This window comes from Pezoporus flaviventris, unplaced genomic scaffold (assembly GCF_033815535.1).
Source record: "Pezoporus flaviventris isolate CSIRO_AGI_PZ_B2104156 unplaced genomic scaffold, CSIRO_AGI_Pfla_v1 ptg000007l, whole genome shotgun sequence".
In the NCBI taxonomy this organism is placed as follows: domain Eukaryota; kingdom Metazoa; phylum Chordata; class Aves; order Psittaciformes; family Psittacidae; genus Pezoporus; species Pezoporus flaviventris.
In genome coordinates, this window is record NW_026892555.1 from 53,481,245 (window position 1) to 53,496,002 (window position 14,758).

At 41.4% G+C, this 14,758-nt stretch overlaps 1 protein-coding gene across 4 annotated transcripts in view; it reads left to right on the top strand.

Annotated features, from left to right (window-relative positions):
* GNAL (G protein subunit alpha L) overlaps window positions 1–14,758 on the top strand; it is a 192,299-nt gene that overhangs the window by 57,631 nt on the left and 119,910 nt on the right. The window contains exons 1-3 of one of the 4 annotated variants that reach the window (XM_061448843.1): window positions 13,290–13,432; window positions 14,147–14,318; window positions 14,612–14,684. In XM_061448843.1, the coding sequence (XP_061304827.1) occupies window positions 14,180–14,318; window positions 14,612–14,684 (212 nt within the window). In that variant the 5' untranslated portion in view covers window positions 13,290–13,432; window positions 14,147–14,179. Of the gene's footprint in view, window positions 1–13,289; window positions 13,433–13,535; window positions 13,554–13,755; window positions 14,319–14,611; window positions 14,685–14,758 lie in introns of those variants that run through there. The other 3 variants (XM_061448845.1, XM_061448842.1, XM_061448841.1) reach the window with 3 other exon arrangements.

The following is a 14,758-nucleotide window of genomic DNA, read 5'->3' on the forward strand; positions in this document are numbered from 1 at the left end:
AGTAGTTTGAACCTAGGTTTTCTGGTGTTGAAGCAGAAAATACAGATCCTTCTTCTTGTGCCACCTGCTTTCCCCTAAAAAGGGAGTGTCAAAGGGTGAGGTCCATATTGCACACTGAAACTGCATGATAAAACTTGCAGTAATTGCAGGTGGACTCCAATGGCTTAAGCATATTAACGGTTTCTGTGAACTTGATATCTTAATTTTGCAAGTGGTTCCTTTCACATTATCATAGGTTTGGTACTCTTTAAAGGTCTATCTATCTTCTTCCTTGCAGGCCTGCTCTGTAAGTGGGTCCGTAGGCAAACAACTCTTTAATACAAGTAAGGAAGTTGAGATTGACAGCTACTCAAAAAGTAGCAGGGAAAATAAAAGTAACAAAAATGCAAAGCAAAATGCATGTAGAGGTGCAGGACGGTATCTTGGCTCTTGGCATAAGAAAATTCGTGTTTGGTCATAGCAAAGGCAGGATACACATGCCCAAAAACTGAAAGTGGAAAGTGGGCCACGCACAGTCAGTTAAGAAAACTGTAGAACTAAAAGAAAGTACTGTATAGAGGGATTACTCATTGAGAATTAAAATGTTGTTTCTATCAAGATGAATGGGAATTTATGTGGAAGCAGTGTAAGACTGAAACAAGTAGAACAAGTCTCTGGCTTGAGTTGGTGCCAAAGATCACAAGAGACAATATGGACTATGAATTAATCAACAAATCCTGCCAGTAGAGTCTCTGAACAGGATTATGGGGTTCCACAGGATTCTCATAGAGGTAACAAATTTAGCTTCACTTCTGCTGGATCACTGTGAAAACTGAAGGCCTTGTGGTGTTTGCAGGTACATTTTGTGGAACAATTCTAGCATATGACTTCTGGATTCCTGCTCAAAACCAAATAGAATTTAGATTTTGGTTCTTCTAAAGTTCTGTGAAACGCCCGAATATCTTTTTAGAAAAAATACTACAAAAAGCTTTATCTGAAAATGTCCTGTATAGATATGAGGTACCTACAGACATAAGAATGTCCGCTCTTTCCTGATTTGTTCTGAGCAACTACTTACCATATTTTTAATGGTGCCATCCTTATTTTGAGGTGAATCCTGACTGAAAATACTGACCAGGGGCCACTGAGCAAATAAAATTATAATCTACAAATATATTGTTTGTTTTCCGACATTTCAAGATACTCAGTGCCTTTCAGGTACTTTGGTAATGTCCATTGTAATTTGATTGCAGTACTCATAATTTTAAAGTTTCAATCTGGTGTTTATCTAAAATAGTTTAGCTTGGGCATATGCATTTTCTTGTTCACTTTATAGACATACATACAGATTTTGAGTATTGTCTTGTGTTTTGATTTAGAGAAAAAAAGTAATAACTATGAATAGGCAAACTTTATAGTCCTTGGATGCTAAGGTAATTTCTGGTATATTCATCAGACTTCACAAAAACTCAACCAGTCACGGTAAATACTCTAGTAGCATTTGAGTAGTGGTGAGTCTGTGATACAGTTGATGGATTGGTTATCACTCTGAATCCTCTCGCACGTTGTGAGGCTCCAAGAAGAGCTGGTAACCACTAGCCGGTTGCTGCCATCATCAAAACACTTTTCTGATCTACACCCCATCCTGAGTTGCCCTCCTGAAAAGCAGTGCTGCAACTCTGGGCTGAATGAGTTGCCCTCCTGTGCCAGCAGTGCCCAGGACAGTAACAACAGGGCCAATCTCTGAGTTACCCTTCCAGCTCAGTCCAAAGAATGGTGCTTAGTTTAGTTTCCTAATGAAGTAAAACTTTTACAGACTCAGTGTTCATGTGATATTTTTATTTCTTAATTGAAAACTCACAAGGTGATTACTTCTGAACTTGCATGCAATATATGCCACTGATGTGATGGAGAAACATGCACTCACACATGGGACAGGCACATGGACAGAGCAAACTTGTGGGGTTTTCTTTTGGGAGAGAGATGAAGAGTTTGACAGAAAGAAAAAATAATCCTGTAAGTATAGGGATGAGAGCCATAAGAGGTAATTTCATACCAAAAGACAGAAAATTCTTATGTGTGTGTATGTTGTCAGTAACAAACCAACAACATACCTATTACCTTAGATTTTTCTTTGCATAATTCTGTGTGGAGAAGGAGGAAGTTGTTATCTGATGCTTGCTTTTCATTTTTATTTTAAAGGACATGCAGGCTTACTGGAGTGTGTTGATAGGTAAATGCTAATTTTTATATGTATTGGCATCAGTGCACACAAGGCATTTTATTCAAATTGTACTAACTTGTAGTTGTGGTAGACTCTGGGGGGGGAATTATGACACTCTAAAAGGTCGAGATGTTGGCTTTGAGAAAAATAACGTCACAATCTCTGTTGTGAATAGATATAGGGTAGTTTACAGTTGAAACATTTGTCTTCCAGTGACTCCCTACACCTTTGCGAAGCTGAGGTTGCTTCATGAGACTTAAGCATCTGAGTTGCTTGTCCATATGAAATTTCTCATTGCCTGAGGTCATTGGGTGGCTTAATGCCCAAGTTGAATATTGAAAGAACTATTCATTTTTAAGTGAAGAAAATAATTAATATGTATTAACTTCTTTTCTTAAGAAAGAAGTGGGTTCATTAATATCACTAATAATAATTGATCATGAGTAGAGGTGCTAAACCACGTGCACAAGGTCTATCACTATGTGGTGACCAGCAAGTTTGACTTTACTGTGCCTTTAGTTTCCAAATTATTAACATGTCAGTGAGAATACACTAATTTTGGCTTGCTGCCATGCCGTGCATTTGCTCAGCTGTATTTCCTGCTAGTAACCTTTATTTCCATTTCACAGAGATTTCTGAGCACTGATTATTAGGTCTCTACTTAACTCACCTTGAATCCATTTATTGTCTGTGAAGAGAAATAGGTATTTCAAGGGAGGAATTATTAGGTAATAATGTAATTTTGTAATTCTGAAATTTTAAATATCTGTGTTAGAATGAGATACATTGCACCCCGTATTTAATTTATTGCATTACAAGATTCGGGCCTATTCACTGCAGTTGGTTAGAATTGTTATTCATGATACAGTTTTGCATAATGCATACAGTTTTAACACTTAGTGGACATAACGTCATGTGTTTACTATGCATGATTATAGCAGATTTTCTATGTGGCCCATATCAGAGGTATATAATATAATATAATATAATATAATATAATATGTTAACCCCCAAAGTGTTCAATTGAACAGATTCCAAGCATAAGCTTGGAATTTGTAATAATATTTAAATCTGGTGTCAGGGTTTCCATGTGCCAAGTAAAAAAAAAATTAAAATACATCATAGTGTACATTTAGAATAGAGCAAACTGAAAAAAAATGAAAAAGTCATTATTTTGGTGTTTTATATAGATAATATAGCATAGATTTGCTTAGTTTACAAGTAATCCAAATACTTCCAGAGTATTGGTTGTGTAAAGAATAATATTTTAAGTTTTCATTGTGATGTCTGTATCAAACGATTAGGATAGTCATCCGCTAAGATTTAGTTCTTAAAATCTGACAGTAAAATTCAAAACCAAACAGAAAATGTCCATTATGTAATAGGTATATGGCATCTGGATTTTTATGCCTGTCAATATTTTGGATTTTCGAAATGAGCCTATTCATTTTTAGCACATTCCAAGAAGGCACAGAAAGGAAGGATTTCTGGACGTTCAAGAAGTTCATGGGAACAGCATGCCATAAATGCAAACTCCAACATGATGTAATGTTAAGTTGTATACTCATTCAAATTTCCATAGACAACTGAAATTGCTAACAGTCCACAAGAAGGGAAATGCAGAATTTGGCAGTACTGGAAGCATTTTGCCACAGCATCAGGTTTTTGTGTTCTTTGGCTGTGTGCTCTGAATGGTTTACAAAAGACAGCTATTGGCTCATACTATAAATCACATACAGTTTTAGAGACAACACATGGAAAGTAACCAAGTTAAACTTGAAAATTTAGGCACTTAACAGAGTGACATCTTTTTCTCCTTTCTGCTTACTTTCTTGAGGTGCATGCAGAGAAATAATCTGATCATTCAGAGAGCTGTAAATAGCAGAAAAGGTAATTTGGGCTGGGGAAGCAGTATGGTAAAGGCATGAAGAGTGCCTGAGGAGATTCACAGATTAGCGGGGAGGCTATTGTTTGCTGACACAATAGAAGGAACAGGCTCCAAAAGGTGTGTGGATGCCTGCCATCTTCTGTCTCCTTTCCCACCACTGAACAGGACTTCCACAGCAGAAACAGCAGCTTGCCATGTTGAAGTGGAAGCGCAAAGGACCTCTCTATGCTCAGGTTCTCTCTTTCTCCTGAGGTGGTTGTTAGATCTCTGCACTGGACCAGTCTGGGCATTGCTGTTGTGTTCTGCAGTCATGCTCCTACAGAGCCGGCATCTTCTGGTGGCTCAGAACTCTGATTTTCCTGTCTTATTTACATGTGGCTCACTACATCTTAAGACAGAGCTATTAAAGTAGGTGAAACAGTTCAGATTGTGTTCTATTAAATACTTTGCTCACAGGAAAGCTCTCTTGTACTTCTCTGGAAAGCAATGGAATGCCTTTGATTTCTTTCAGGCAAAACTAGTGGTCCTGACCCATGGTTCTACATAAAACATTGCCCCAACAGCCCTGTCCTTGCTGTGTAGAGTGCTGCAGCCCTTGTGGCCCAGGATGACAAATCAAGCCATAGCATTCTATGTGCTTCAGCTGGACATTATAGGCAATCACAGGGATCCCTGGTCTGATAAATCCCACCACTCCTAGTCTCATTCTTTGGTACCGACTGTCCTTTCTTGCCATCTTCATCCCTCTTCTCTGAACCTCTGCCAGCTTGTGATCATTTCTCTTGAATGGAGGTGACCAGTGTTGATCATGTCTTCCGTGAATTCCTATGAGTATAATGTTAATACTTTTCTCTATATGAGGAATGCCTTATTTGATATGTTCTGGGCCTCCATTTGTTGGGGGTTTTGGGTTGGTTTGGGGTTTTGGGTTTTTTTCCTTTCATTTTGCTTTGTTTTGTTTTTGTGGTCACTCTGACAACTCATGGTCATTCTGAGGTGAAATACATGCAGCAATTAAGCTTTCAAAGGGGAGTACTCTATGATGCACATGAAGAGCGTCTGAGATGCACAAGCAACTCAAATTTGGGCATTTGCTGTTTTTTTATCATTTGCTTTTGCAATCTCAATAAAATGATGTAAAAAATGGGTGGCATAGAATAAACTTCTGTCATGTATTATGTGCCTTTTTTGGGTGTAATTCTTGAATAAAATGGACAGCTGTACATTTCCAAACACAGATAAACACAATATAAATAAGTTGTTGTATGGACCACAAGCATTTGAATGGCACAGAGAAGTTTTAACCTAGCTTATTTTGAGTCATTTACATGTTCAGACAACATCCTTGTGTGTATTTTTCCAAGCTCTCTGTATACAGTGTTATGCTGGTTTGTATTTCTGGTGAGTGTTTTGGAAGGCTGACCTATTAATAGCTGGTTTTCCCTACATGAGCAGGCAGCATCCTAAGCTGTCTAAAGGTGAAGAACAGATTTGTCAATGAAAATTTATAGTGGTTATTTTTATTTAAATGAAGTGTTCCCTGTTAGTGTCCATGTAAAATGGCTATGTAAAAGGATACAATAGCCATAATGTATTTAATGATCCTTTATTGGCAGATTATGATCATATCTTTATTAGTGGTAGTAATTGTGGTGACAGTGTTGCTGACACGTTAAGCCATTGCTTACAACAATAGCTTTTGTGCTGCTGCATTGGGATCAGAGTTGCAGTTCCCAAAGATTTGCATATTGTGAAGAATAGGCTGCAAAGACATGGAAGTACAATCTTGTCATTATGTTTAGTGATGTGGGTGGTAGATTGTTATAGCTGATCCTAAGCAGGAAGAGCTTGCATATGGGTAGGTTTAAAGGCCTTTAAATGTTTTAGGATTGTTAGGCAAATTGGTTGGCTAAGTGAGTGGTGGTGTAAGTTGTTAAATACTCTGAGCAGCTGTAAGCTCTTTTAAAACCCTCTCACTGTTTTAAAATGTACAGTGCAGTGTCTGAACAGCTGGCGTAAACTGAGATTGCTGGATTAGACCACTTGTGTATTTGTACTATTGCTAATCTTGGACACTGCAGTGTTAGTTCTGCCTAGCGTTGCACTACATCAGTTGGATGTTAGCTGAGATTTAAAATCTCAAGGATGTTACAAAGCATTAAGCTAGAATGGCTCTCCATACAAAAAAAAAAAAAAAACAACAAACCAAACCCAAAACAAATGTACCTGTAATTATGCAGATTGGATAGAAACATGACACCGTTGTTGATCTAGCTGAATCTTTTTAGGAAGCTTTCTCACATTATGCATTTTTATTTTAAACCCAAAGTTTTTCTTTACCAAAGTATGTGATAAAATACAGATTTCTCAGGAACTTATTATTTTTAAGTGACTTCTTCCAAAATGCCTGCAAGTACTCTGGACTTTTTAATCTTTCCCCCTTTTCCTTCACGCACACACCAATGTTTTCATCACCTTTCATCCCAAGTGAAATGATCCTGTGAGATTTCATCCATACTCTTGATCCTTAGGATAAATTAAATTTTTGCTCCAAAGAATCTAATTCATGTTACACAAACAGGCCAGCGGGTGCTGGAAAAAAAATACTACTTTTTAGTGAAAACAGGGTCAGTAAAATCACATGGATTTGAATTTCATTAACTCATGCTATAAAGGTTCAATCAGATTAGCAGCATCATTTCGAGACTAGACAGGAATAGAGTAAGTGAATAAAAGAATTAAAAGAAAAATACAGTAGATAGACTTATTTCCCAGGAAATGGTCACACTGTCTTTACAGTTGTTTTTCCCCTCTCCCACATCGGTATGCAAGCAAAACAGTCATCTATATGAGTAATTTATCTGCTTAGTTTTATCTGGTTTGCATGTCCAGAGAAATACATAAATTCGTGTTATAGAAGTGTAGAAGTTTATTTGCAACGTAAACCTGGTTTTGGGAAGGACCATTTGGGTCAACAAGTCGTGGCTCTTTAATTAGGAGCAAAAATGTGATAGCTGTTTAATCCAAAAGTTCATCTGCTTTTTACACATATACCACAGAAATACCTATAGGGAACTTTAAGATCTGTACCACAAATGGCCAAGCAGAAAGTGACTCAATAAATATTTGTTGCAAGCCAGTGTATAGGTTAAGAAAAGATGGATGAGGAGAAAAAACCCACTGCATGGTTGGTTATTGTGTAGGTTTTGATGTTTTGTCTGTATTTTCTAGTTCAAACTTACGCAGTCAAGCAAAAGCTGTATTTCTGCAATTAATATTATTGATGTAAATCAGTGTGAGAGTGTGTGAGGCTACACGTCTCGTCAACATTATTTCCTGAAGCAAGTTTTTACTGATCACTCTTGTGTGTATTTACGTGTTGGGGTCCTTAAAGAGGATTAGGAAACAGTCTTACTTGCTATGAACTTACCAGTGCTTCTGGGTATTGGAGTTGAATTAATGTGCACTCACCAACTGCAGTTGTAGAATTGCTTGATTCATGTTAAGGCAGTTGTATGCAAGGATTATGTTTATTTGTGAAAATTTTCTGTTGAGAGACACCATTGACCATTAACTGCAGGCACTCAGAAAAAAAACAGCATAATTTTGAGTCTGAATGTCAGTAACTTAACTATGTAGAGACCTCCTTTTTTAAAAAATATCAGCCATTTGCTGGGAGAGCAGGCTTAATTTCTCAAGCGGAGGAGTTAATCAACGGTGATAAAACTAAAGAATATATCAAGACATTTATATCAAGACAGAGGGGTGATACAAGCACAAGTCAAAATCAGATGTGTTTATGGCTCAGCAGAATGTTGTCTAATGAATAGGGGTGGAGGCAGGCATGCTGTGGCTGCGAGTGTTTTGCTGAGGCATGTGCCTCAAAGTTAAAGGTGAAGTTAGTATGTGCACATTTCACATATGTTCAGTGTCTCACAAATTGTTTTTTCCACAGTTTTTCATTTGTGTCCAAATAGGGAGATTGTGATAGTTGACCTGAGCATTTACGATTAAATGCAAAATTCTAGATGACATACAAAACCCTTTATAAGCTGAAGATCAACGATTTGGCTTTGCTGTTAACAGCTGTGGAAGGTCTTAGTCAGCATGTTGCAGAGAATCCAGGACAGGTCTCCTATATAGATTCCTCCTCCCTTTTTAAAGCAGTAACTCCATCTATAATTCTAGAGGACTTACTTATTTATTGATGAATTCAATTCTAAATTAGGCTGATATCAGCATATTTTGCCTAGCTTTATTTTAACGTATTTAATCTCCAAGACTATCCTGAGCAATTGAATAGAACTGTTTTTCTATTGCATTAAAATGTGAATGTATTACTTTGTTTATTCAGTTCAAGAGAGCAGTGGGGGGAGGGTGTCCTTGGATTGCCCAGACAAGTGAAACTCCCTATAAATTGGGATACTATCAGAAAAGTGCCTTCTGCTTTGCTAACAATGTAAGATAACGCAGAACAGAGTTTTGCAAATTCATCAAACAAGAAGGTGTCCTTTTGCTTATTGGAAAATCATCAATGTCACTTTGTTTAACAGTGTTAGATTGTAATATGTAAGACTGTAATGTGTAACAGTATTGTTACTTAGTTTTTTAAACATTATTAGAACCTAAATGGATTTATGTTAGTTTCAATCAGCAGCTTCTGCCCTTGGTACCTACAGATGGACATGTGTGTGGTGCTGCCATGAGATTCTGCCTTCATAGAAAGGGATTTCTAGTCAGAAAAGAACAAGTAATAAATACATGAATTATCTTACAATAAACATCTAAATGGAAACCCTGAGATGATGAGGCTGGCCAGAGCAGAGACTTGCCTTTCACCCTGCTTTCTTGTGGAGCGCAGGTGAAGAATAACTAGCTTGGATAAGGAATAACTAGCTTGACTCAAAGAGGATTGTTCTCTTTCTTTAGCAAAATCATACTGCAAATCTGCTTTACACCTGATGCTTTCCACATAGGCTTCCCAGGAGCATCTGGCTTCTTGGAGCTAATCCTCCCTTCACAAATGCTTTCTCGGGGCACAAGTCTATTGTCGTCATTTCTGTGGACTGCTGCTTGCAGCATTTCTCTGGAAAACTTTCTTTTTTAGACCCTATTACTTTTAGTCTATAGTCTTTTACCACATCACTTCATCTGCTTTCTCTCTTTCTTTTGCTGCTTGCCCGTGCCTTACAGAGATGGGGGGAGTTGTGGGAGAGCAAAGGGTAAGTTGGTTTGTCAGGTGAGTTACATGGTGGCAGCTGCCAAGTGAAGGAGTATGGCATGGGAATGGGGACAGCAAACTAGGTCAGGGAGCTGGGGAACTACTCAGAGCACTGCCATGCCCCTCAGCACTGCCTGACCCTCTCCTGCATCAGTGAGTTTGTCCTTAAGCCACAAATGTGAAGTCAGCTCAGGCTCAGGTCCACAGTCACTGTGGGAATGCATACCTCACCTTCTCTGGCATCTCTCCCATCCTGCTTCTTAAAACAGAAGAGCTTCTCTTCAGATTCTTTTAATGACTTTTTTGAGGTCATGGATTTAAACAAAAGGATAAAGGTGAAATTTTTCCTTAGCATGATACTTTTCTACAAAGCATGTGCTGTGTATTTTCTATACCCTGAGTCAGCATTTTTGATACAGTCGGAGGGGTTTTGGTTTAGGGTTTTTTTTTTTTGGTTCCTTGTTCATCTGTCTTATAAAAATCCAAATGTGGTCTTCCAGGAAGGGTGTATACTTTTGTGTTCAATATTTTACATCTGGAGAGAAGTCAGAACAGACATCTGCAGAAGACATCTGCAGAAGAACCTTACTAAGAATATATTACCAGAAAAAAAGAATTCTTTTTCTTGAATACTTAAACAAATACCAACTCATTCTTCTATTTTCAGACCATGGTTTGAAGATGAGGTGGAGTTAAAAACACAGGAACTAGTGAGTTGCGTATCCTGATGTGCAGCAGTGGACTACATGAAAAAGAGACATCAGTGAGGAGAAGCAGGTCAGGTTGCCAGTGTTACACACCTAGCACGGTGCTTGTACTTGAGGATGGTGTCAGCAGAGAGTTCAGAGACCTCAGTGAAAGCTGAGGCAGGAAGAGTGGGAAGCAGGAAGAATCTCTTCCAGTTGCTTAGCTCCCCCCTAAGCTTTTGTTTACAGAAGTCTTTCCATTTGCTCTTTTTTTGAGAAGCAGAACCAGAATTGTAATAGAGGCTGTGTAAAGGGAAGATAGCCTGCAAAGGATCTGCAGCGTTTCTGTAGAGAAATTGTCTCCACTTCTACCTAATGTTTGCAAGAAAAAGCTCTGTGTAAGTCCTCTTGAGGATGAGAGGGACAAGGAGCAACCAGATCTCTTGAGCTGTATCTGTAGGAACTCCTCATTAATGCTGGCTGGGATTTTGTGCCTCTTTAGCCCAAACAGAATGAGCATGTTAAACAAGACTGACTTTGTGGCAAGGGTGGCAACCCAAGTATGCCTGTTCCCTTGAACTTTACTCCAGCTGGTGGTCAATTCTCTTCCATTCAGGAGTGCAGATGTGGACTTTGTGGAAGTATCTTGGGGTCCCCAGCATTCAACCTGAGGCTCATAAACAATGTGACCTGAGGTGGGAACTCATAAAGGAAAGCAGGAAATACAGGTGTCTCCAGTTTCCCTCCAGGGGGACTTATGGTTTATTGCCTGCTTTCACAGTGGGACACCAAGTTTGAGCATGAAGCAGAAGATTAATCTTATTTTTGCACACAGTGTGTATTTATATATATTTATTTATATATGTGCATATGTAAATATATGTATGTATACATATGTTGCCTAATCCGATGGGGCAGGAGCAATGTGAAATACCTCGTTTTCAGGACCAGTAACTTGAGGAGGATGCCATGTTGGTTGTCTGGGAAGAAAGGGGAAGAGCAGGAAGAATCTCCTTTCTCTTGCCTGGGGTTTTGTTTTTATTCACATCTATGATTTGTACTAGAAGTTGGTTTGGTAAAGCAGCATTGCTGAAACCTTTTATAGAGGCAGGTATTTGGATTATGCTCACAGTATACATTGATCTGCATGCAGAGGAGACATACGTGATAGCTGTGATTTCTCCCTGGAAAAGAAAAACAAAACAATTGCTGTGTCCACAGGGGTGAAAGCTGCTCTTGTGTTTATTGCTTCCAGGATTTCACAGTTTCAAATGCATCAGGGTAAGTGCTGTATTTGGGAAAAGCAAAGGGAGGGTTGTGAATACGGTTACAGCCAAAAGTTCTTTCTGGGCACAGGTTGCTTGCGCATGTCATTCTTGAACTGTGTGATCTTTTCTCAGGAGGAAGAGACCCAGAAGGGTTATGGGGTTTTTCACGGGGGAGAGAGGAAATGAGAAACACTTTCCCTCTTTTGGAGAAAGGTAAAAGCAGGATATACCAGGATCCTGTCAAATCCTATTTATTGGCACTGAGCCTTTTCAGAGCTGGGAACAAATCTGCACCAAAAATCCCAATGTTAGTACGTGCAGGAAGAAACTGCTGAGGAGAGGAGGGGAAGAAACAAGGCAGAGTCAGCTTCTTGGACCAAATGACATTAGCCAGATTTGAGATCTAGGTCCCAAACCGAGGTATTTACACAGGAAATAAATATGGCCATGCACATCTTGTGCATCGTAAGTTACAGCTTCTGACAGTGAAGAACTATGAGAAGCCAGAGCCAGTTAGTGATTTCTAGCCAAGCCTGTTTTGAGCCCTCATAGGGCTGCAGCAGAGAGCAGACGTGACTGCTCTTCATGAAAGCCATTCATTGTGTATCCTATGTTTGACAGCCTCCCAAAACACCCTGTATTGTGCTTCTAAACTTACCTGTATCTGTTGCAGGTTTTGCCCCTCCTGACAGGAGAATGTCTGTCCTGAACAATGCAATTTGGTGACACTTGAAAATGTGTATTTTGGCCTCACAAGGCCAGGCCAGACAGGGCTTTGAGCAAACTGGTCTAGTGGAAGTGTCCCTGCCTATGGCAGGGGGTTGGAACTAGATGATCTCTTAAGGTTCCTTCCAACTAAAACCATTCTATGGTTCTATGACCGATCCTGTCAAATTTTGCCTGTAGTGGGTCTGCCCTCCCCCCCCTCACCTGTGTAAGAAGAAAGCTAAAACAACTTCCAGAGTCTGTATCAAGCAGTACCGTAAAAATATGTATCTGACACGTGAAATCAGTAGTCTCCTGAAAACTCCACATATCCAGCCACAGGTGGAGCACTACCTGTTTCTTTTCACCATCCTATGGTGTGCACTCAAAGTTAACAGTACTAGTTCCTCTTCCCCAGTCCAGCACTTTCCCACCTGAGAGAGCAATTGAAAAAAAAACCCAAATCCTTCTGCTTATAAAAATCAGTTTCTTTTTGCCACATGCAAATGAAGACATTTTAGATAAAAATATGTTGGTTTATGTAAGTTGATGGCAGTCTCTCTTTGATTTTAGTCAGGATCAGGATTTTGCACACATACATGGCTATAAAAATAGTAATTTTTCAGTAACCCATCTTTGAAAGTGTGGGGTAATAGTAATACTTGGAGATAAAGCCTGAAAATATTGTGGCACTTCAGAGGTGTCCTGTCCACCTTTTTTCTATCACTTTTGTGCCTCAGTAAATCAGGGATCACGTTTGAGTAGTACAGGTGGTTTCTATGCAGTGGAAGTTCAGGAAGAGCCAGATGCTGTATTGCTGCTTTTGCACTGTGATGCCAGTTTGCAAGGCGAGAGATTGGAAGCAAGAAGGAATACCTGTAATGTTGTCTAGTTGATGTTTCATTTTGGGACCTAAAATGGACGTAAATGAAGAAACAAACATAGGGTTTGTTGTTGAGATTTGTTGTGGTAGTGGTATTAAAATCTATCTAATTGTGAGTTACCAAGACAGCGTCATTTTCTCATTCAGCTGATATAGGTTGGACTAGTCAAAGGAAAAACCCACCTATGTACTGCTGTGACAACTTGTGGCAGAGGACACTGTTTATTAGCAATTCCACATGGTGTTTTGCTTGTGCGCGCATTTTACATAGGCGTACATCATCTGCCCCCCTGGGTGCGGTCAGCATGCCCTCACGGCAGGCCCGCGGTCACTCCGTATGGCAGCCATCACCTGTGGCAGCCTGGCATTTCAGACCCGGGAGTGCCAAGCCTTGCTCTGCCCGCAGCCAGGTCTTCCAGTGCCGCCGAGGAACGTGGGTTAAATTGGGACCCCCGGCCTTGGGGTGCCGCGTCGCGCATTCCTCTTCCCGGGCAGCCAGGCCGCAGGCCGGGGTGTCGATGGGGGTGCGGTTGGGCCCGGAGGCCGCACAGGTCCCGCGAAGGCGATGCCAGATCCAGGTTTTCCCGGCAGCAGCGCAGCCGGGGCGCAAGGGCCGAGGCTGGCGGGCGCGGCGGCGCTGGGGCGCGGTGCGGGACGGCCCGGGGGGCAGCGGGGGGGCTGTCCGGCCCGGGAAGGGGGGTGGGTGCCGGGAGCAGGAAGCGGGGGTACGGCGGGGCCCCGCCGCCTGTCCGCGGCCCCGCAGGATCCAGGTAGATCGGTCCGGCTTTTACCTTTCTCCTTCGGCTTCCCTGCGCGTAGGGCTTCTAGCTGAGCTGTTTCCTGGTCTCGCAGAAAGAGGCAGTGCTGAGTTAGGAAGACAAAAATAGACCTTTACAGAGAAATATAGGGATTGTGTGCGCGGTGGGGAGGGAGAGAGGAGAGCGGCACCCGGCTGGTTTCCAGGAGGAGCCCTTTCTCTCCCTCTCGTTGCATGTTAGGCATTTTTGCACCGATTTCTCCCCCTCCACCCCCTCCCTGCCGGGGCACGGTCACCTCCGCCGCCCGCCCTCCGCATCTCCTGTGGGGAGCGAGCAAACCAACTCCGCGGTGCTCGGAGAGCGGCTAGAGACCATTTTCTGTGAGCGAGCCCGGGGGGGGGGGGGGGGGGGGGGGGGGGTTGAAGAAGAGAAGAGAAACCGTCGCAGGGACACACGGATATAAAGACTTGTCTTCTGCCTCCCCCCCTTCCCCCTTCCCCTTTCCTCCCCCTTGTAAGTACTAAATCTGTGAAGGCAAGGATTTGACATCCATCCTAAGAGGCGGCTATGGGGTGTTTGGGCAACAGCAAAACGGAGGATCAGCGTATCGATGAGAAAGCGCAGCGAGAAGCCAACAAAAAAATAGAGAAGCAGTTGCAGAAAGAGAGGCTGGCTTATAAAGCGACCCACCGCTTGCTCCTGCTGGGTAAGGAGGAAGGGGGCTGAGGTGGGGGACGGGGAGAGGAGAAGAGGGGTATCTGCGGAGAGGGGAGATGTGGTGCGCGCCTTAGGTATGAAGAATGTAGGCTGTTGTATCGAGCGCTATGCGAGACGTCCACAGATTGAAGCTCAGCGCCTGAGCCACATGGATGCAGGCATACAGAAGCGCTGCCGGAGGTGGGAGATGCTGTCGCTTCCAAAAAACAACCAAAACCCACCCTGAGACCCCAGCCTGAACCGTGTATCACAATGTTCTCCCTCTCCTTCCTTCTCTTTTAGGGGCTGGTGAGTCAGGAAAAAGCACTATTGTGAAACAAATGCGAATCCTACATGTCAATGGATTTAATTCAGAGTAAGAATTATTGATGCTTTGTGACTTATTTTTCATTAAATATTGGAAACAGGTCAACACACGGTAGGCTAGGA